Raw genomic sequence first — 23,497 nt, 5'->3', positions numbered from 1 at the left:
GCAGGCACGCATCTTTATTTCAACAGTGCGCGCCTGCGCTGTAGGTGCCCTACTGACGCTGTATAGACTCCCAGTGTTCAGCGACACACGTCCAATTATGCGCATGCGCTGTAGGTATGCCTCCGGTCCAAACAAGCGCGCGCGTGCGCTGTAGGCGTCGGATGGACGCCGATCAAACTTCCGGTTTCTAGCGCTACACGTGGAACGGTGTATACCGCTGTATGGCGCGCCCGTGCTGTCAAAGCAGCACCTTACTACTAGTGCGGCAAGTGCGTCGTTGAGGGTCAAGGTATGCTTAGCCATTATCATGTATGATCACAGGTGTTGGTGGCTTTATTTCTAAACTCCTCTTCTCTCTCATTGGTCATGACCAATATATAACCCCATGTGGCCAGGACCCAACCACCCCGGACGAAGCATTTCGGTGCGAAACGCGCGTCGGGTGTGGTGGGTCCCCGGGTTCCTCCTCTAGGTAACTATACCCTTATTCAGACGTTATATTATGTAGAATGGGAGCACTCTTGTCAAGCTGATCTAGCTGCCTGATGTCAGGTATGGGCATTGTGTCACAGTTCAGACATGTGTCATGATCTCTGCAGGCAGAGATCATAGCAAGCCTATAGAGGGACAAGCTCTCGGAAGATGGAACTATACTGACCATGAACTAAGCCTGCCGCGCAACTAGAAATAGCCAGGTAGCATTTCCTATTTATAGCTAGATGCCCAGCTCTGGCCTAAGACCTAAATAGCTAGCAGAGGGAAATATAAGACCTGGCTCACCTCTAGAGAAATATTCCAAAGAAGACAGTAGCCCCCCACATATAATGACGGTGAGTTCAGATGAAACAACAAACGCAGCAGGAAAATAGTCTTAGCAAATTTGAGGTCCGCTTACTAGATAGCAGAAGACAGATAGTATACTTTCATGGTCAGCAGAAAAATACTAACAAAACACCATCCAGAGATTACCTTAAACTCTGGCATTAACTCATAACGCCAGAGTAGCAATCCCTGATCGACGAGAGCTTTCCAGACACAGTAACAAAACTTCAGCTGCGAACTGGAACAAATAGGCAAAACAAAACATGGACAAAAGTCCAACTTATCAGTAGTTGTCTAGAAGCAGGAACAAGCACTGAGAGGCATCAGATAACATTGTTGACCGGCAAGAAACCACCAGAGAAATGAGCTTAAATAGCGACACCCACTACTGATGGAATCAGGTGAAACAGGAAAGAGGATGACAAGTCCAATTCCACAAGCGGCCACCGGGGGAGCCCAGAATCCAAATTCACAACAGTACCCCCCCCCTCAAGGAGGGGGCACCGAACCCTCACCAGATCCACCAGGGCGACCAGGATGAGCCCTATGGAAGGCACGAACAAGATCAGAAGCATGAACATCAGATGCATTGACCCAAGAATTATCCTCCTGGCCGTAACCCTTCCAGTTGACCAGATACTGGAGTTTCCGTCTGGAAACACGAGAGTCCAAAATTTTCTCCACAACGTACTCCAACTCACCCTCAACCAACACCGGAGCAGGAGGCTCAAGAGAAGGTACAACAGGTACCTCATACCTGCGCAATAACGACCGATGAAAAACGTTATGAATGGAAAAGGACGCAGGGAGGTCCAAACGGAAAGAAACAGGATTAAGAATCTCCAATATTCTATAAGGGCCGATGAACCGAGGTTTAAACTTAGGAGAAGAGACCCTCATAGGGACAAAACGAGAAGACAACCACACTAAATCTCCAACACAAAGCCGAGAACCAACACGACGATGACGGTTGGCAAAACGCTGAGTCTTCTCCTGTGACAACTTCAAATTGTCCATAACCTGCCCCCAGATATGATGCAATCTCTCCACCACCGCATCCACTCCAGGACAATCCGAGGATTCCACCTGACCGGAGGAAAATCGAGGGTGAAACCCCGAATTACAGAAAAACGGGGACACCAAGGTGGAAGAACTGGCCCGATTATTGAGGGCGAACTCTGCCAATGGCAAAAAAGCAACCCAATCATCCTGGTCAGCAGAGACAAAACACCTCAGATATGTCTCAAGGGTCTGATTAGTCCGCTCGGTCTGGCCATTAGTCTGAGGGTGAAAAGCAGATGAAAAAGACAAATCTATGCCCATCCTAGCACAGAATGCCCGCCAAAATCTAGACACAAATTGGGTACCTCTGTCAGAAACAATATTCTCAGGAATACCGTGCAATCGGACAACATTCTGAAAAAACAGAGGAACCAACTCAGAAGAAGAAGGCAACTTGGGCAGAGGAACCAAATGGACCATTTTAGAGAAACGGTCACAGACCACCCAGATGACAGACATCTTCTGGGAAACAGGCAGATCTGAAATAAAATCCATCGAGATGTGTGTCCAAGGCCTCTTAGGAATAGGCAAGGGCAACAGCAGTCCGCTAGCCCGAGAACTACAAGACTTGGCCCGAGCACAAACGTCACATGACTGCACAAAGACTCGCACATCTCGTGACAGAGAAGGCCACCAGAAGGATCTTGCCACCAAATCCCTGGTACCAAAAATTCCGGGATGACCTGCCAATGCAGAAGAATGTACCTCAGAGATGACTCTGCTGGTCCAATCATCCGGAACAAACAGTCTATCAGGCGGACAACGATCCGGTCTATCCGCCTGAAACTCTTGCAAGGACCGCCGCAGATCAGGAGAAACGGCCGACAAAATTACTCCCTCCCTAAGGATACCTGTGGGTTCAGAATTACCAGGAGAGTCCGGGTCAAAACTCCTAGAAAGGGCATCTGCCTTAACATTCTTAGAACCCGGTAGGTATGACACCACAAAATTAAAGCGAGAAAAAAAATAAAGACCAGCGCGCCTGTCTAGGATTCAGGCGTCTGGCAGTCTCAAGATAAATCAAATTTTTGTGGTCAGTCAATACCACCACCTGATGCCTAGCCCCCTCGAGCCAATGGCGCCACTCCTCAAACGCCCACTTCATGGCCAAAAGCTCCCGATTCCCAACATCATAATTCCGCTCTGCGGGCGAAAATTTGCGAGAAAAGAAGGCACAAGGCCTAATGACGGAGCAGTCGGAACCTTTCTGCGACAACACTGCCCCAGCTCCGATCTCCGAAGCGTCAACCTCAACCTGAAAAGGCAGATTCACATCAGGCTGACGCAACACAGGGGCAGAGGCAAAACGGCGCTTAAGCTCCTGAAAGGCCTCTACAGCATGAGGGGACCAATTAGCAACATCAGCGCCTTGTCTGGTCAAATCAGTCAGTGGTTTAACGACATCCGAAAAACCAGCAATAAATCGGCGGTAAAAGTTGGCAAAGCCCAAAAATCTCTGAAGACCCTTAAGAGAGGAGGGCTGAGTCCAGTCACAAATAGCTTGCACCTTGACGGGATCCATCTCAATGGAAGAGGGAGAAAAAATATACCCCAAAAAGGAAATTTTCTGGACCCCAAAAACGCACTTAGACCCCTTCACACATAAAGAATTAGACCGCAGAACCTGAAAAACTCTCCTGACCTGCTGGACATGAGAGTCCCAGTCATCAGAAAAAATCAGAATATCATCCAGATATATTATCATAAATTTATCCAGAAAATCGCGGAAAATATCATGCATAAAAGACTGGAAAACTGAAGGGGCATTAGAAAGACCAAAAGGCATGACCAAATACTCAAAGTGGCCCTCGGGCGTATTAAATGCGGTCTTCCACTCATCCCCCTGCCTGATCCGCACCAAATTATACGCCCCACGAAGATCAATTTTAGAGAACCACTTAGCACCCTCTATACGAGCAAACAAATCAGTAAGCAATGGCAATGGGTATTGATACTTAACAGTGATCTTATTCAGAAGCCGATAATCAATACATGGTCTCAAAGAGCCGTCTTTTTTTGAGACAAAGAAAAACCCAGCTCCCAAGGGAGAAGAAGATGGACGAATATGTCCCTTTTCCAAAGACTCCTTTATATATTCCCGCATAGCAGCATGTTCCGGCACAGACAAATTAAACAAACGACCCTTTGGATATTTACAACCCGGTATCAAATCTATGGCACAATCGCACTCACGGTGCGGAGGTAACGACCCAAGCTTGGGTTCGTCAAAGACGTCTTGATAATCAGAGAGGAACTCAGGGACTTCAGAGGGAATGGACGACGAAATAGAAACCAAAGGTACGTCCCCATGAATACCCTTACATCCCCAGCTCAACACAGACATAGCTCTCCAGTCCAAGACTGGGTTGTGAGACTGCAACCATGGCAATCCCAGTACCAAATCGTCATGTAAATTATACAGCACCAGGAAACGAATAATCTCCTGGTGATCCGGATTGATACGCATGGTTACTTGTGTCCAGTATTGTGGTTTATTATTAGCCAATGGGGTGGAGTCAATCCCCTTCAGAGGAATAAGAGTCTCCAAAGGCTCTAAATCAAAACCACAACGATTGGCAAAGGACCAATCCATAAGACTCAGAGCGGCGCCAGAGTCAATATAGGCGTCCGTGGCAATGGATGACAAAGAGCAAATCAGGGTTACAGACAAAATAAACTTAGACTGAATGGTGCCAATGGAAACAGACTTATCAAGCTTCTTTGTACGCCTAGAGCATGCCGATATAACATGAGTAGAATCCCCACAATAGAAACACAATCCATTCTTCCGTCTAAAATTCTGTCGCTCACTCCTGGACAGAATTCTATCACACTGCATACTTTCTGGCGTCTTTTCCATAGACACCGCCAGATGGTGCATCGGTTTGCGCTCCCGCAGACGCCTATCAATCTGAATAGCCATTGTCATGGACTCATTCAGACCTGCAGGCAAAGGGAACCCCACCATAACATCCTTAACGGCATCAGAGAGACCTTCTCTGAAAGTTGCCGCCAAGGCGCACTCATTCCACTGAGTAAGCACAGACCATTTACGGAATTTTTGGCAGAAAACTTCAGCTTCGTCTTGCCCCTGAGATAGTGCCATCAAAGTTTTTTCTGCCTGAAGTTCCAAATGAGGTTCCTCATAAAGCAAGCCCAAGGCCAGAAAAAACGCATCCACATCGCGTAACGCAGGATCCCCTGCTGGCAATGAGAAGGCCCAATCTTGAGGGTCACCCCTGAGCAAGGAAATCACAATCCTAACCTGCTGAGCAGGGTCTCCAGCTGAACGAGACTTCAGGGACAAATAAAGCTTACAATTATTTCGGAAATTCTGGAAGCTAGCTCTATTCCCTGTGAAGAACTCCGGCAAAGGAATTCTCGGCTCAGATACCGGAGCATGTACTACAAAATCTTGTAAATTTTGTACTTTCGTGATGAGATTATTCAAACCCGCAGTTACACTCTGGAGATCCACCATTGTCAGGTGCACACAGAGATTAGGAGGAGAGAGAGAAAAAAGACTGCAGCAAGGCAGACTGGAGGAAAAAAAAAATAAAAATTCCAGCAGACTTCTTATAACTCTCCTTTCTCAACCTGGGTCTTTAACACTTTACTGGCCGGTCAAACTGTCATGATCTCTGCAGGCAGAGATCATAGCAAGCCTATAGAGGGACAAGCTCTCGGAAGATGGAACTATACTGACCATGAACTAAGCCTGCCGCGCAACTAGAAATAGCCAGGTAGCATTTCCTATTTATAGCTAGATGCCCAGCTCTGGCCTAAGACCTAAATAGCTAGCAGAGGGAAATATAAGACCTGGCTCACCTCTAGAGAAATATTCCAAAGAAGACAGTAGCCCCCCACATATAATGACGGTGAGTTCAGATGAAACAACAAACGCAGCAGGAAAATAGTCTTAGCAAATTTGAGGTCCGCTTACTAGATAGCAGAAGACAGATAGTATACTTTCATGGTCAGCAGAAAAATACTAACAAAACACCATCCAGAGATTACCTTAAACTCTGGCATTAACTCATAACGCCAGAGTAGCAATCCCTGATCGACGAGAGCTTTCCAGACACAGTAACAAAACTTCAGCTGCGAACTGGAACAAATAGGCAAAACAAAACATGGACAAAAGTCCAACTTATCAGTAGTTGTCTAGAAGCAGGAACAAGCACTGAGAGGCATCAGATAACATTGTTGACCGGCAAGAAACCACCAGAGAAATGAGCTTAAATAGCGACACCCACTACTGATGGAATCAGGTGAAACAGGAAAGAGGATGACAAGTCCAATTCCACAAGCGGCCACCGGGGGAGCCCAGAATCCAAATTCACAACAGACATGTATGTATTTACTGGGCTGTATGTTTATGAACTTATTATACATCTGTGTACACTGTTATTACCATATATGCTCCCTGAATGAGTACTCCCTGCTGCTCTATTTCTGTGCATATTGAGGACGTTTCCTGAGTGTGACCCACCATTGCTCCTGCACTGGTGGTCATTACCCCTAACAGTTTTTATATGTTACAAATGTTGTTTTTATATCAATAAAGTATATACTCTTTCCATTATTTGGCCTCGATGTGAGGGTGCTTTGTTTTGGTTTGTCAGTATAGGTGTACCTTCATGGCCTCATTAGGGATATCATTTTGGTGTTTCTATTATGGCTATGGTTGCACACATGTGCTGTTGGGCTGGTTATTTATTCTGACGTCTATATAGTTATTTGATTTGACCTATGGGACACATAAAGAGCTGTATTTAATGCAAGAATCGCACCCTGTGGTTATTAATCATATACTATCTGTATCTGTATGTTTCAATGTGCACATCAAGTTCTAATTTTTTGGCCATTAGATATATTTTTCTCATGAATGCCCATATGCCTGTATATGAACGTATCTAGCTCATTTTCTTTGATTGGATATCTAGATAACAGTGCAGAGAAACTTCTGTCATTGTATTTATGAATTGTTTGATCATCCAGAAACTTGCACGATATGTCTATTGAACTGCTATATAGCTTGGTGATCCATCAGGATGATAGAACACTATATAAATGTCTATAAATATTAGATAATTTTTTGTAACATCTGTTGATCTGTATTCTCTCTTCTCTTATATAAGAACACCATCGCAAGATATTATGCTAACCTATAGCTAATTTTATGGAAGTCTCAAATATAGTGACGCAGTAATAATCTCTAATAAGCACATACAGATCAACAATATTGGCACTAACAGGACTTTCCATTTATGTGTTTGGTGGTGGCTTTGGTAGGGATACCTTGGTAGGGTCTCCTAGGGCTAGTCTACGTTGAGCGGGGGTGCCATTTCGTTCCCCAGGGTGCCAACCTCAGATGCAAGGAAGGGACTTTATTAGGGGAAGGCACTATCTATCCTCCCAAGTCCGTTTTCCTTGCATTGTGTAATATCAAAAGTCTGACTATTTTTGTCTTTTACGGACACATATACTGTGTGTGTAGTTGGGCTTATTAATCCCTTTACCCCCAAGGGTGGTTTGCACGTTAATGACCAGGCCAATTTTTACAATTCTGACCACTGTCCCTTTATGAGGTTATAACTCTGGAACGCTTCAACGAATCCTGATAATTCTGACAGTTTTCTCGTGACATATTGTACTTCATGATTGTGGTAAAATTTCTTCGATAAGACACGTTTATTTGTGAAAAAAATGGAAATTTGGCGAAAATGTTTAACATTTCGCAATTTTTCAACTTTGAATTTTTATGCCCTTAAATCACAGAGATATGTCACACAAAATACTTAATAGGTAACATTTCCCACATGTCTAGTTTACATCAGCACAATTTTGGAATCAAAATTTTTTTTGTTAGGGAGTTATAAGGGTTAAAATTTGACTAGCAATTTCTCATTTTTAAAACACCATTTTTTTTTTTTAGGGACTACATCACATTTGAAGTCACTTTGAGGGGTCTATATGATAGAAAATACCCAAGTGTGACACCATTCTAAAAACTGCACCCCTGAAGGTGCTCAAAACCACATTCAAGAAGTTTATTAACCCTTCAGGCGTTTCACTGGAATTTTTGGAATGTTTAAAAAAAAAAAAATGAACATTTAACTTTTTTCACAAAAAATTTACTTCAGCTCCAATATGTTTTATTTTACCAAGGGTAACAGGAGAAATTAGACCCCAAAAGTTGTTGTGCAATTTGTCCTGAGTACCATGATACCCCATATGTGGGGGTAAACCACTGTTTGGGCGCATGGCAGAGCTTGGAAGGGAAGGAGCGTCGTTTGACTTTTCAATGCAAAATTGACCGGAATTGAGATGGGAGAGCCCCTGATGTGCCTAAACATTGAAACCCCCCACAAGTGACACCATTTTGGAAAGTAGACCCCCTAAGGAACTGTGTTGTGAGAACTTTGAACCCCCAAGTGTTTCACTACGATTTATAACGCAGAGCCGTGAAAATAAAAAAATCTTTTTTTTTTTTTCTTCACAAAACAGCGGTATCTCCCCTAACCCTAATCCCAACCACACCCCTAACCCCAGCACACCCCTAACCCCAACCCTAACCACACCCCTAACGCCAACACACCCCTAACCCTAATCCCAACGGTAACCCTAACCACACCCCTAACTCTAATCCAACCGTAAATGTAATCCAAACCCTAACCCTAACTTTATCACCAACCCTAACTGTAGCCCTAACCCCAACCCTAACGGGAAAATGGAAATACATTTTTTTAATTTTGTTATTTTTCCCTAGCTAAGGGGGTGATGAAGGGGGGTTTGATTTACTATTTATAGCGGGTATTTTAGCAGATTTTTATGATTGGCAGCTCACACACTAAAAGGAGCTTTTTATTGCAAAAAATAGTTTTGCGTTTCCAGATTTTGAGAGCTATAATCTTTCCATATTTTGGTCCACAGAGTCATGTGAGGTCTTGTTTTTTGCGGGACGATTTGACGTTTTTATTGGAACCATTTTCGGGCACGTGACATTTTTTGATTGCTTTTTATTCTGATTTTTGTGAGGCAGAATGACCAAAAACCAGCTATTCATGAATTTCTTTTGGGGGAGGGACATTTATACCGTTCCGCGTTTGATAAAATTGATAAAGCAGTTTTATTCTTCGGGTCAGTATGATTACAGCAATACCTCATTTATATCATTTTTTTATGTTTTGGTGCTTTTATACGACAAAAACTATTTTATATAAAAAATAATTATTTTTGCATCGCTTTATTCTGAGGACTATAACTTTTTTTTTTTTTTTTCGCTGATGATGCTGTATGTTTGCTCGTTTTTTGCGGGACAAGATGACGTTTTCAGCGGTACCATGGTTATTGATATCTGTCTTTTTGATCGCGTGTTATTTCACTTTTTGTTCGGCGGTAATATAATAAAGTGTTGTTTCTTGCCTCGTTTATTTTTTGTGACTGAAGGGGTTAACTAGTGGGACAGTTTTACAGTTCGGGTCGTTACGGATGCGGCGATACTAAATATGTGTACTTTTATTGTTTGGTTTTTTTATTTAGTCAAAAATGTATTTATTGCAACAATATATATATTTTTTTACTTCCACCTCCCTTGCAGGACCCGGAAGGGGCCCCATGGCCATTTTGGATCCGGGGCCTGCAGGGAGGAGACGCTCGGTACAACGCGAGCACATCGTGTTGTACCGAGGGTCTCAGGGAAGCACTTAGGGAGCCCACTCCCTGCGCGATGCTTCCCTATACCGCCGGAATGCTGCGATCATGTTTGACGGCAGTGTTCCAGGGGTTAATATGCCAGGAGCAGTCCGTAACAACCCGCGCCAAGCCGGCAACCCGCGCCAAGGGTCCTTACGTTTTGCCAGTCCTACTCTAACATGAAAAAACACCAAAAAAGGAAAAATTCAAGAAAACACACCAAAAACAGGCAGAGATGCTTACCTGTCTAAATAGGCCTCAATACAAATGCACAAGCAGGGTGCAGCGGACCCAAATAAAATAGCAAATGCACAGGTGCAATACCTAATGAAACAGCCAGCCTTCAATAAGGGTTTGGCCGTGTGGTACACCAATGCAAAGATACATACTCTGTATGTGGCGTGTTCACACAAGGAATGCAGAGCATCTGGCTCCAGCCTATTAATGACGCCCTATGGCGGGCTGCCCAGTGCTAAAATGCATCCTGTGTGAACAGAGGCCAGTGTACAGAACCATTTGGGCCCAACTGCACCCTGCAAAAAATATACGTGCAAAACCTGTGCATTTGCTACTTTATTTGGGTCCGCTGCACCCTGCTTGTGCATTTGTATTGAGGCCTATTTAGACAGGTAAGCATCTCTGCCTGTTTTGGGTGTGTTTTCTTGAATTTTTCCTTTTTTGGTGTTTTTTTTATTTAAAAACACAACCTACTGATGTCTCAATTAATTTTACTTTTATTCGTATCTCTTTTTATTTTAGAAATTTTCCAATAGCTGCTGCATTTTCCACCCTAGGCTTATACTTGAGTCACTAAGTTTTCCCAGTTATTTGTGGCAAAATTAGGGGTCTCGGCTTATAATCGAGTATATACGGTATATATACTATTTGATATTTATATTATAATTCTGCCATAATGATATGTAACTGTGGGGTATTTGTGATATATGTCTTGGACTTTGTATGATGCTACTATTACTTTCTCTAAAGGGTGTTATATCTAATACATGGTGTGGCACAAGAGTGAGATACGGAGAGAGATAGATACATCTAAAAGATCCCCATGTTAAATCAATGACATTGTTGTGGCACTGTTATATGGTACTAGATGGTGGCCCGATTCGCATCGGGTATTCTAGAATATGCATGTCCACATAGTATATTGCACAGCCCACATAGTATATTGCCCAGCCACGTAGTATATTGCCCAGCCACGTAGTATATTGCCCAGCCACGTAGTATACTGCCCAGCCACGTAGTATACAGCAGAGCCACGTAGTATATTGCACAGCGACGTAGTATACAGCACAGAGCCACGTAGTATATTGGCCAGTCACGTAGTATATTGGCCAGTCACGTAGTATATTGGCCAGTCACGTAGTATATTGGCCAGTCACGTAGTATATTGGCCAGTCACGTAGTATATTGGCCAGTCACATAGTATATTGGCCAGTCACGTAGTATATTGGCCAGTCACGTAGTATATTGCCCAGCCACGTAGTATATTGCCCAGCCACGTAGTATACTGCCCAGTGACGTAGTATACAGCAGAGCCACGTAGTATATTGCACAGTGACGTAGTATACAGCACAGAGCCACGTAGTATATTGCCCAGCCACGTAGTATATTGCCCAGCCACGTAGTATACTGCCCAGTGACGTAGTATACAGCAGAGCCATGTAGTATATTGCACAGTGACGTAGTATACAGCACAGAGCCACGTAGTATATTGCACAGCGACGTAGTATACAGCACAGAGCCACGTAGTATATTGGCCAGTCACGTAGTATATTGGCCAGTCACGTAGTATATTGGCCAGTCACGTAGTATATTGGCCAGTCACGTAGTATATTGGCCAGTCACGTAGTATATTGGCCAGTCACGTAGTATATTGGCCAGTCACGTGGTATATTGGCCAGTCACGTGGTATATTGGCCAGTCACGTAGTATATTGGCCAGTCACGTAATATATTGGCCAGTCACGTAGTATATTGGCCAGTCACGTAGTATATTGCCCAGCTACGTAGTATATTGCCCAGCTACGTAGTATATTGCCCAGCTACATAGTATATTGCCCAGCTACATAGTATATTGCCCAGCCATGTATGTCACAGGTTAAAAAATTAAAAATAAACATATACTCACCTTCCGAGGGCCCCTTGTAGTCCAGCTTCGGCAGGTGCGCTGGACCAGTGATGACGTCGTGGTCCGGTCACGTGACCGTGACGTCATGGCAGGTCCTTCTCACGCAAGCTCGCAGGACCTTCTCGCGAAGGCCCTGTGATGACGTCGCGGTCCGGTCACGTGACCGTGATGTCATGGCAGGTCCTTCTCGCGCAGACGCGCAGGACCTGTGATGACATCACGGTCACATGACCGTGACGTCATGGCAGGTCCTTGTCGCATACCATCCTTGCCACCGGAACGTGCCGCTTACATGGACCGGTCACTGAAGCGTTGCGAGGAGCGGGAAAGGCAGCGGAAGGTGAGTATATAATGATTTTTATTTTTTTTAATTATTTTTAACATTCGATGTTTTTACTACTGACGCTACATAAGCAGCATCAATAGTAAAAACTTGGTCACACATGGTTAATAGCGGCGGTAACTGAGTGAGTTACCCGCGGCATAATGCGGTCCGTTACCGCTGGCATTAACCCTGTGTGAGCGGTGACTGCGGGGAGTATGGAGCGGGCGCCGGGCACTGACTGCATGGGAGTAGGGGGGGACTAATCGGACTGTGGCCGTCGCTGATTGGTCGCGGCAGCCATGACAGGCAGCTGGCAAGGCCAATCAGCGACTTGGATTCCATGACAGACAGAGGCCGCGACCAATGAATATCCGTGACTGACAGAAGGTCAGACAGACAGAAGTACCCCTTAGACAATTATATAGTAGATGTATTTCTGTCCATCTGTCACACATCAATAGCGCTGCCGCGGGCAGTATGCATGCGCACCTTGTCTCCGCTATCCCCGCCGACTTCCCGTGTCTCTATGGAGCCGGGGGCATCAGGTCAAGTGGGGCATGGCGTGTTCCTGATGCCTCCTGCTGTATGATGCGGGTGCCAGCTGGCTACGCGGTTGCCGAGGTGACAGATGTGTTACTTCTGGTCTGCGGAAATACACTGCACCCCCGGAAGAAGGTGCCATCCGAAACGCGCGTAGGGGCGGACAGGTGAATCCCCTAGGTCCTTACTGGTGTTATCCATTAGGTATGGTATTTAATAGGTCTATCAGAGTAGCCCTCACCTTATATACAGTAAATGGTCCATTACTTGCACTATTGCACTTTACTGCCTTGGGATATAGCCACTATTTATATGCTGCCATATAACTAATTTATATAATCTTGAGTGGGCTTTTACTTGAACTAAATGGTAGCCATCAGACAATCTGATAGACACAAGCCTCTTTGATAAATGATATGATATGTTACATGGCTATTCTGACATCATACCTTTATTAAAATAGTATTTACTATGGGTTTCTATACTAAACATTCTTGTTACTTACCCATGGTCCTAAAGGATCTTGCCTGTCATTAGTATTTTATATTCATGTATGTGTTTCACTGTTGTTGCAATATTTCCTAATATATTTTGTACAATAAAGTTGTTAGTTTTTTCCTATATACTTTGGACTGTTCCCTTTTCCCCCTCTCTGGACTGTATGCAGAAGATCTACCTCACTAGCATGGATTGAAATATTGGAAAACAACAACTTCAGGCATGCAACAGTAAGTGACTTTTTTTTATTATTTTTACCAGCCACATTGCACGAAGGCAGATCTTGCAGCACTAGTCTCAATTTGCTTTCTAGCACGGCACCTTAATTTATTTTCATTTTTTGTTTTAAAAGAAAATGAAATGTCAGGATAAAGGGAAACTCTGCTGTTATTGTACAGAAATTCACACTTGGCCTCATTACACATTTACTGTTGTCGATCATAAAAGTGAAGTTCGGCCAGAAAGACTGGACCTGGTCTTGTAGGGACCATATGAGCACATTCAGCAGCACAAAAGGGAGAGAAGGTAGATTCATCCAATAAGATATCAGGGTTCTAGGAAGGTAACAGCATCATTACCCTCCGCTTTCTCTTACAGGCCCATCATAATATTTTTATTCAAACGATTTTTTAACTTGTAAGTACATTCTACTTTTGAGGTTATTTGTCTTTGCAGTTTACAGATATGGGCAGGTTACGGTCAGCATCTCCTAATTTCAGGGGGTAGGTGGATCTTTCAGGCTATATGTTCTACAGAAAAGGGCTTTTAATGCCCAAAGTCATTTGAACAGTTTTGGAGAATGTTGTGGTCTAGAGACAAAATGGTGATGACATGATTGTAACATGGCTGGACTACACCACCAATAAAGCAGCCACAGCCGGTGACTGAGAACAATCTGTGACTTATCTGCATTTAGTGGTTACTACTCACCTGGGTAGTCATATGAAGGAATCTCCTCTTTACACTGCTCATCACCCCTCACATGTGTCTCTGTAGTATTAATATGGGTCAGATCTTTACTCTGAAACAAATATTGTACAAGTCACCGACAGATGGAGAAGTCACATCTATGATCAGCTCTAATCCTGCCATCTCCACCGTTCTTATTACACAAGTATAACACATATAATAGGCAGGGAGGAGGGACAGGGAGTCTCCACCTGGGTAGCATCCAGCTGGAATCCAAGCGAGTTTGCTAAAATGTGTCTGGTGGGTGCCAAACCGGCTGGTGCATTCAGCAAACGTTTCCAGTACACCGACCAGTTACAATGAAAAAAGTTTATTTGGACACGATTAAAAATAAAACAATAAAAACAACCTGACGTGTTTCTGGCGCAAAGATGCGCCCTTAGTCAAGTTGGTTTTATTATTTTTTGTTCAATCGTTTATATTGAATTTTCTCACATACCAAACAAACATTTTACAAGAAACATAAGAATCCCGGCCACGCATGGCCCTATCAAAGGCATTGTTTATTTTCAATCATGTCCAAATAAACTTTTTCATTTTAGCTGGTCAGTGTGCTGGAAACATATCCTTTCCTTTTCCAAAACATATAATACTGGTGGATAAAACAATACTGAGCACAAGACCTTCACAGCCGTCTACACATCATAGGGGAGATCTCATGACACCTTCTCTCCATCTACCTGATGATCCTGAGGAATATCAGGATTTTCTTCTTTACAGTGCTGTGGAAGAAGAGGATGGGGACATCTCTCTGGTGTTGCCCGCTTACTGGATAGATCTGGAGGAAACACATAAGGACTGAATTCATTCTTTACATACAGATAATTATAGCCTGCTTGTATTTAGTCCTATTACCTGGTGATGTGAGGGGCTGGGGAACCTCCATCATGACGTCCTTGTACAGATCTTTGTGTCCTTCTAAATACTCCCACTCCTCCATGGAGAAATAGACGGTCACATCCAGACACCTTATAGGAACCTGACACATACAATGATACCGTCACTCCCCTGATTCCTTCATAGAGTTAATGTATAATGTCCCAGCATTCCCAGCAGTGTCACCTCTCCAGTCAGCAGCTCAATGATCTTGAAGGTGAGTTCAAGGATCTTCTGGTCATTAATGTCCTCATGTATCAGGGGGTGAGGTGGAGGCCCTGTGATTGGGCTCAGGCGTCTTCCCCATTCCTCAGACACAGGGGCCTGACAGCGCTCACTAGAGGTCTTCTTCACTACTGTATAATCCTGGTTATAGAGAGACACATTAATAAATCTCACTACAGACATTTCCAGAGTCCTCACCTCTCCAGTTCTGTCCATCTGTTATTCCCATAGATAAGAATGTTGTAATGTGACTTCATCAGAATCTCTCACCTCTCCAGTAAGACTTAAGAGGATCTCTAGGGTGAGGTGTAATATCCTCTCCACCATCTTGTCTCTGTCCATATCCATACTTGATGAGCAAATCAGGAAAATTATCTTATATGGAAGATCTTCACTGACAGGATCTGATATTGTAGAGTCCTGAATGAGAAGATGAGCCAATGTAACATCATAAAAATCCTATGTGATAATACAATTACTGGAGATTATAAGGGGAAACATCTCAAAAGATAGAACATGTAGGTGTTGTATTTTGTAATCTTGTGTGGACTGGAATATAAGTTGAATTTCTGACTAAGACATTTCCTCCATGCTCCCAATCAGTGGTTGATCCAGCTTCTCTCCAAATAAAAGGGAACTCTGGTAAGGAAGGGATGTCAGAGACTTTTTTGATGCAGAATCCGCATTCCATTCTCTGAACCATAAGGCCCTTCTGATCGTGATGGCATTTGCCGCTGACAGAGCAGCACAGCTAACCGCATCCAAAGATGCGTGTACCAGGTAATCTCCTGCCTGAGAAATCTGGATGGCCAGATGCACTGCCTCCGGTGGAAGATTACCGCTCTGAATGGAATTAGCCAAGGTCTCTGACCAGAAGACCATTGCTTTAGCTTCCCACACTGCAGCGAAAGACGGATAGAGAGCCGAGCCTGATGCTTCGAAGACAGAAAATTTGGCTCGCTCTATCTGCCGGTCCGTGGGATTTTTAACCCTTTTCTGACATGTGACGTACTATCCCGTCGAGGTTGGGTAGGCCCGTTTGCCCACCGACGGGATAGTACGTCATAGCGATCGGCCTGACTATCGCAGCTGACACCCGGCACTATGTCCCAGGAGCGGTCACGGACCGCCCCTGGCACATTAACCCCTGGCACACTGCGATCAAACATGATCGCAGTGTTCCGGAGGCATAGGGAAGCATCGCGCAGGGAGGGGAATCCCTGCGGGCTTCCCTGAGACCCTTGGTACAATGTGATGTGCTCGCGTTGTACCGAGCGTCTCCTCCCTGCAGGCCCCAGATCCAAAATGGCCGCGGGGCTGCATCCGGGTCCTGCAGGGAGGTGGCTTACCAGTGCCTGCTCAGAGCAGGCGCCGGGAAGCCTCTCTGCAGTGCACGTCAGATCGCTGATCTGACACACTGCACAGCAAAGTGTCAGATCAGTGATCTTACACTATAACATGATGCCCCCACCCGGGGCAATGTGAGGGTGCTTTCACACTAGCGTCGTACGACGCACGTCGCAATGCGTCATTTTGGAGAAAAAACGCATCCTGCAAAGTTGCCCGCAGGATGCGTTTTTTCTCCATAGACTTGCATTAGCAACGCATTGCCACATGTCGCATCCGTCGTGCGACGGATGCATCGTGTTTTGGCGGACCATCGGCACCAAAAAACGTTGCATGTAACGTTTCTTGGTGCGTCGTGTCCGCCATTTCTGACCGCGCATGCGCGGCCGGAACTCCACCCCCTCCTCCCCGGAGCAAACAATGGGGCAGCGGATGCGTTGTAAAACTGCATCCGCTACCCCCGTTGTGCTTTTTTATCACAGCATGCGTCGGTACGTCATCACGACGCATTGCGTCGTGCGACGCTAGTGTGAAAGTAGCCTTATAGTGTAAAAAAAATTTTTTAAAAAAGTTCCTAAATAAAAAAACTAAAATATTGTTCACATAAATACATTTCTTTATCTAAAGAAAAAAAAAACACTATAAAAGTACACATATTTAGTATCGCCGCATCCGTAACGACCCGACCTTTAAAACTGTCCCACTAGTTAACCCCTTCAGTGACCACCCTGAAAAAAAAACGAGGCAAAAAACGCTTTATTATCATACCGCCAAACAAAAAGTGGAATAACACGCGATGAAAAGTACGGATATAAATACACATTGTACCGCTGAAAACGTCATCTTGTCCCGCAAAAAACGAGCCACCACACAGCATCCTCAGTGAAAAAATAAAAAAGTTATAGTCCTCAGAATAAAGCAATGCAAAAATAATTCTTTTTTCTATAAAAGTTTTTATCGTATAAAACAACCAAAACATAAAAAAATGATATAAATGAGGTATCGCTGTAATCGTACTGACCCGAAGAATAAAACTGCTTTATCCATTTTACCAAACGCGGAACGGTATAAACGCCCTCCCCCAAAAGAAATTCATGAATACCTGGTTTTTGGTCATTCTGCCTCACAAAAATCGGAATAAAAAGCGATCAAAAAATGTCACATGCCCGAAATTGGTTCCAATAAAAACGTCAACTCGTCCTGCAAAAAACAAGACCTCACAAGACTCTGTGGACCAAGATATGGAAAAATTATAGCTCTCAAAATGTGCAATAAAAAGCGTCTTTTAGTGTGTGACGGCTGCCAATCATAAAAATCCGCTAAAAAACGCTATAAATAGTAAATTAAACCCCCCTTCATCACCCCCTTAGTTAGGGAAAAATTAAAAAAATGTATTTATTTCCATTTTCCCATCAGGGTTAGGGCTAGGGTTACATTTACGGTTAGGATTAGGGGTGTGTTGGAGTTAGGGGTGTGATTAGGGTTGGGATTAGAGTTAGGGGTGTGTTGAGGTTAGGGGTGTGTTTGGGGTTAGGGGTGTGGTTGGGATTAGGGGTGTGGTTGGGTTAGGGTTTCAGTGTGAATTGGGGGTTTCCACTGTTTAGGCACATCAGGGCTCTCCAACGCAACATGGTGTCCCATCTCAATTCCAGTCAATTTTGCATTGAAAAGTCAAACGGTGCTCCTTCCCTTCCAAGCTCTGCCATGCGCCCAAACATTGGTTTACCCCCACATATGGGGTATCAGCGTACTCAGGACAAATTGCACAACGACTTTTGGGGTCCAATTTCTACTCTTATTCTTTTAAAAATAAAAAATTGGGGGGCGAAAAGATAATTTTTGTGAAAAAAATATGATTTTTTAATTTTTATGGCATTATAAACTTTTGTGAAGCATTTGGTGGGTCAAAGTGCTCACCACACATCTAGATAAGTTCCTTATGGGGTCTACTTTCCAAAATGGTGTCACTTGTGGGGGGTTTCAATGTTTAGGCACATGAGGGGCTCTCCAAATGCAACATGGCGTCCCATCTCAATTCCAGTCAATTTTGCATTGGAAAAGTCAAATGGTGCTCCTTCCCTTCCGGGCTCTGCCATGCGCCCAAACAGTGGTTTACCCCCACATATGGGGTACTTAGGACAAATTGTACAACAACTTTTGGGGTCCAATTTCTCCTGTTACCCTTGGTAAAATAAAACAAATTGGAGCTGAAGTAAAAAAAAATTTTTAAAAAAAGTTAAATGTTCGTTTTTTTTAAACATTCAAAAAATTCCTGTGAAGCACCCGAAGGGTTAATAAATTTCTTGAATGTGGTTTTGAGCATCTTGAGGGGTGCAGTTTTTAGAATGGTGTCACACTTGGTTATTTTCGATCATATAGACCCCTCAAAATGACTTCAAATGTGATGTGGTCCCTAAAAAAAAAATGGTGTTGTAAAAATGAGAAATTGCTGGTCAACTTTTAACCCTTATAACTCCCTTACAAAAAAAATATTTGGTTCCAAAATTGTGCTGATGTAAAGTAGACATGTGGTAAATGTTACTTATTAAGTATTTTGTGTGACATGTCTCTGTGATTTAAGGGCATAAAAATTCAAAGTTGGAAAATTGCGAAATTTTCAAGATTTTCCCCAAATTTCCGTTTTTTTCACAAATAAACGCAGGTAATATCAAAGAAATTTTACCACTACCATGAAGTACAATATGTCACGAGAAAACAGTGTCAGAATCACCAGGATCCGTTGAAGCGTTCCAGAGTTATAACCTCATAAAGGGACAGTGGTCAGAATTGTAAAAATTGGCCTGGTCATTAACATGCAAACCACCCTTGGGGGTAAATGGATGATCCATCTGGCAAGGATAGAAGGGTTTTGAATGCCAGGAAAGACACTGGCGGGTCTACTGCAGGAGATCCAGCCCAATCTTTCCTTACATCAACTGTGAAGCGTTTATCCGGTCGCTCCCTGTGCTGATAACTATAGCCCGAAACTCCGGGTGAATGGCAAATGGTCTGTGAGGGCGTTTATTCCTATTGAAGGACACAGCGTGATCTGGCACAGAGCCGGAGTCTTCATCAACCTTCAGAGTCTGGTTGACAGCCTCAATCAGTGAATCCCCCATTTTCTGAAAATCTGGTGAATCCGGATCCAAGGAGACGTCCGATTCATACTCAGAATCGAGTTCGCTACAAACCTCTGGAGAGGGAGAGCGAGAAACGGAGCTCACAGACGCCAAAGCACGTGACTGCTCAGGTGACGTACTACAGATCGGTTTTCTAGACGCCTGTGCTTTTCTAGAGTGCTTGCTGCTAGCCAATGGCTGCCTTGTAGGGGAGGATCCATCTATGTCAGTCATGTGAATGCCACGATCCACAGAAGGAACAAGGAAGGATTCAATCGCTTTGGCCAGAGAAGCCATGGATTGCAACATTGATGAAACCCACTCAGGGGGACTAAGTACACTGGGCTCGGTGGCAGTGGGGGGCTCCTGAGTGTATTTGGGGTCACAGGCTTTGCAGAGCATCGAACTCTCAGCTTTAGGAAATGCAGACTGGCAGAAGTTATATGAAGTGAAAAAGACTGTAATAGTCTTATCAGTTTTCTTTGGTGCCTTAGGCAGGGACATGATGTACCCCTCTATGTGCCCATGTAAAAGGATTCCTACACAGTATGGGATACAGCAGAGGTGTGGGAGTGATAGTGCATCACTCCCTTACCCAGATCCTGTGTCCCATCTCTTCTTTGCAGTGTGGCACTCCTGATGTGGTTAGCGCTGTCTTCAGCGCTGATGCCTCCAGATTCTTGTGCCAGGAAGCCGCTTCCGGATGCCAGCGTGTGTCCAGAGGAGGCAGGGGAAGGTGAAAGATAGCCACCGAGGTCTGCATAGTGGGCTGAGCCGCCAGAGTCTCCGGCTGTGGCCTGCACAAGGCCAAAGCTGGGGGCTAAATTTCTTAGGCTTTTTACGCAGATTGGAGCCTCCTGATGGCTGGGCGTAAACCTGCAGTCCTGTGTCACAAAATATTATTAATGAGGAAAGGCGCTCTATATTCAAAACACCCCCCCACATGCAGCCCAAAGCAAGTGACATTACACATTAACCTGTACTGCAACATGTAACTTCACCTCCTTCCCCACACACAAAACACCCCCTTCCCCACATCAGCCTCCAGCAAGCAGCAACACCCCCCACCTTCCCCACGCAGACTCCCAGCATGCAGCCACATGCAAGTGACAGGTCCCCATCTTTCCCATGCAGCCCCCCAGCATGCAGACCAACAGGACCCCCTCCTTACCCACGCAGACCCCCAGCATGCAGCCCCATGCAAGTGACAGGAACCCATCGTTCCCCATGCAGGCCTGCAGGACGCAGCCACACGCAAGTAACAAGACCCTCTTCTCCCCATGCAGACTCCCAGTCTCATGAAAGTAACAGGACTCCCTCCTTCCTCATAGACCTTCAGCCCCATGCAAGTAACAGGACCCTCTCCTTCCTCACGCAGACCCCCAGACACTCGCATATACCAGGACCCTTCCTTCTCCATGCAGAACTCAGCCACACACAATTAACAGCAGTCCCTACTTCTCCACACACATCCCAAGCCGCACGCAAGCAACAGGCCCCCTCCTTCTCCACGCAGACCCCCAGCCACACACAAGTAACAGGCCCCCTCCTTCTCCACGCAGACCCCCAGCCACACACAAGTAACAGGCCCCTTCCTTCTCCACGCAGACCCCCAACCACACACAAGTAACAGGCCCCTTCCTTCTCCACGCAGACCCCCAACCACACACAAGTAACAGGCCCCCTCCTTCTCCACGCAGACCCCCAACCACACACAAGTAACAGGCCCCCTCCTTCTCCACACACACCCCAAGCCGCACGCAAGTAACAGGCCCCCTCCTTCTCCACGCAGACCCCCAGCCACACACAAGTAACAGGCCCCCTCCTTCTCCACGCAGACCCCCAGCCACACACAAGTAACAGGCCCCTTCCTTCTCCACGCAGACCCCCAACCACACACAAGTAACAGGCCCCCTCCTTCTCCACGCAGACCCCCAGCCACACACAAGTAACAGGCCCCTTCCTTCTCCACGCAGACCCCCAGCCACACACAAGTAACAGGCCCCCTCCTTCTCCACGCAGACCCCCCAGCCACGCACAAGTAACAGGCCCCTTCCTTCTCCACGCAGACCCCCAACCACACACAAGTAACAGGACCCTTTCTTCGCCACGCAGACCCCAATCCAACAAATACAAAGTCTCCTTGTTCCATGTGCGACCCTCAAACATGCAGCCCCCCTTGCAGGAATATCCACTTATCTGTGCCCCCAAATCACCTCAGTGTAATCTCTGCAGCCTCAGCACAATGCGGCTTCCTGGTATCAGGTCTGTAATGGAGGAAGAGGCTCCGCCCCTCCTGTGACATCATCTCCTCACATGGTCACATGGGCCTGATGTTGGCAGAAGTCCTTTACCAGTTTGGATTTAGCCTTTTCCTCATCTGTGCGGCTCTGGGACTAAAATTCAGCCCTGGCATTTGAAGTTACACAGGCCTACCTGTCGCATGGTGTATATATAATATATTTGTGCACCTGTATGTCACAAGATGTGAGGTGCGTGTAACAAGACTATATAACATACAGTTACGGTTGGCACTGACATACTGATAGGGAATTTAGATTGTGAACCCCATCGGAGACAGCGATGATAATGTGTGCAAACTGTAAAGCGCTGCGGAATATGTTAGTACTATATAAATAAAGAGATTATTATTATACAGTCACAGATGGCCCAGTATTACAGCTCAGTCTTATTTATTGCTCTAAGGCCGGGGTCACACGAACGTATAACACGGCTGAGTGATATGTGATAAAACATCGTATAGAACTCAGACCAGTGTTATTCTATGGAGCATCTCAGATCTGCGATTATTTTCTCGTCGATTCAGCATGAGGCCGGCGTCACACTAGCGAGTTTTACGGACGTGTGAGAAGCGCAGAAAATACGGATTGCATACGGTACAATGATTCTCTATGGCCCAGCTCCTATCTGCTGTATTTTACATATCCGTATTATACGGTCTTGTACGGCCGTAGAAAATCATGCATGCATGTCTCACTGACATATATATATATACTGTATATATGTTTTAACGAACATTTGAGCCCATGGATCCATTGTATGTTGGTTTTGCAAGTCTGCGAGAAAATATCGCAGTACGGATGCCATACGGATTACATACAGAGGATGACATGCGCAAAATACGCTGCCACACCCTGCCTACGGATGACACACGGATCACTATTTTGGGAACATTTCTGCGTATTACGGCCGTAAAAAAAGGACCGTATTTTCATACGCTGAGTGTGACGCCGGCCTGAGAGAGCAATTGCTGCATGCTGCGATTGGCACCGAGACTTGGCTCACTCACACCCACACAAGTCTATGGATGCATGTGAAACATCAGACTATCATCCCAGAGCAGTCCGATATACGCCGAGACAGGTAATGGAGGAGATGGAAAAATTACTTTCTCCGTCTCCTCCGCAGCTGTGCTCTGATTCTCCCATGTGAGAGGATCGGAGCAGAGCACTAAAACTCGGATCACACTCACAGCAGAGCTGGAGCCGAGGGTCATTGGCATCTCGCATCTGATGTTATACACTAGTGTGATTCCAGCCTTCGTTGCAGTACCAAGAAAAGCTACTGCTTTACACACAGAGCGGGGTCTCGTAAACAATGAAGATGAATCTGCGCTTTCCATAGTGCTACGGTCTGGTCCAAAGTGGCCACATTAGCTAAATTTTGCTTCTATGGGAAAAATGTGCCCAGAAAATTTAGCATATCTGCAAGAAAAATTGACATGTTGTGAAGTTGAAGCACGAACAAGCAGGTCAGTTTACACTGCATAAAAAAGCAGAGTGGGCAGGAGATTTTATAAGTTTTATACGGCAAATCCCATCCACATTAATGACGCTGCGTTTTTGATGCAATA

At 45.0% G+C, this 23,497-nt stretch overlaps 1 protein-coding gene across 1 annotated transcript in view; it reads right to left on the bottom strand.

The window, feature by feature from the left end:
- Nucleotides 1-23,497, bottom strand: part of LOC143768184 (uncharacterized) — a 96,756-nt gene that overhangs the window by 28,557 nt on the left and 44,702 nt on the right. Inside the window, exons 4-8 of the mRNA XM_077256874.1 lie at nucleotides 15,428-15,577; nucleotides 15,119-15,298; nucleotides 14,912-15,035; nucleotides 14,737-14,834; nucleotides 14,018-14,108 (exon numbers count right to left, since the gene is read on the bottom strand). Of these exons, the coding sequence (XP_077112989.1) occupies nucleotides 14,018-14,108; nucleotides 14,737-14,834; nucleotides 14,912-15,035; nucleotides 15,119-15,298; nucleotides 15,428-15,577 (643 nt within the window). The remainder of the gene's footprint in view (nucleotides 1-14,017; nucleotides 14,109-14,736; nucleotides 14,835-14,911; nucleotides 15,036-15,118; nucleotides 15,299-15,427; nucleotides 15,578-23,497) is intronic.

This window comes from Ranitomeya variabilis, chromosome 4 (assembly GCF_051348905.1).
Source record: "Ranitomeya variabilis isolate aRanVar5 chromosome 4, aRanVar5.hap1, whole genome shotgun sequence".
NCBI lineage: Eukaryota > Metazoa > Chordata > Amphibia > Anura > Dendrobatidae > Ranitomeya > Ranitomeya variabilis.
Note: the sequence above shows the minus strand (reverse complement) of the source record. Positions and strands in the feature narration are given on the sequence as shown.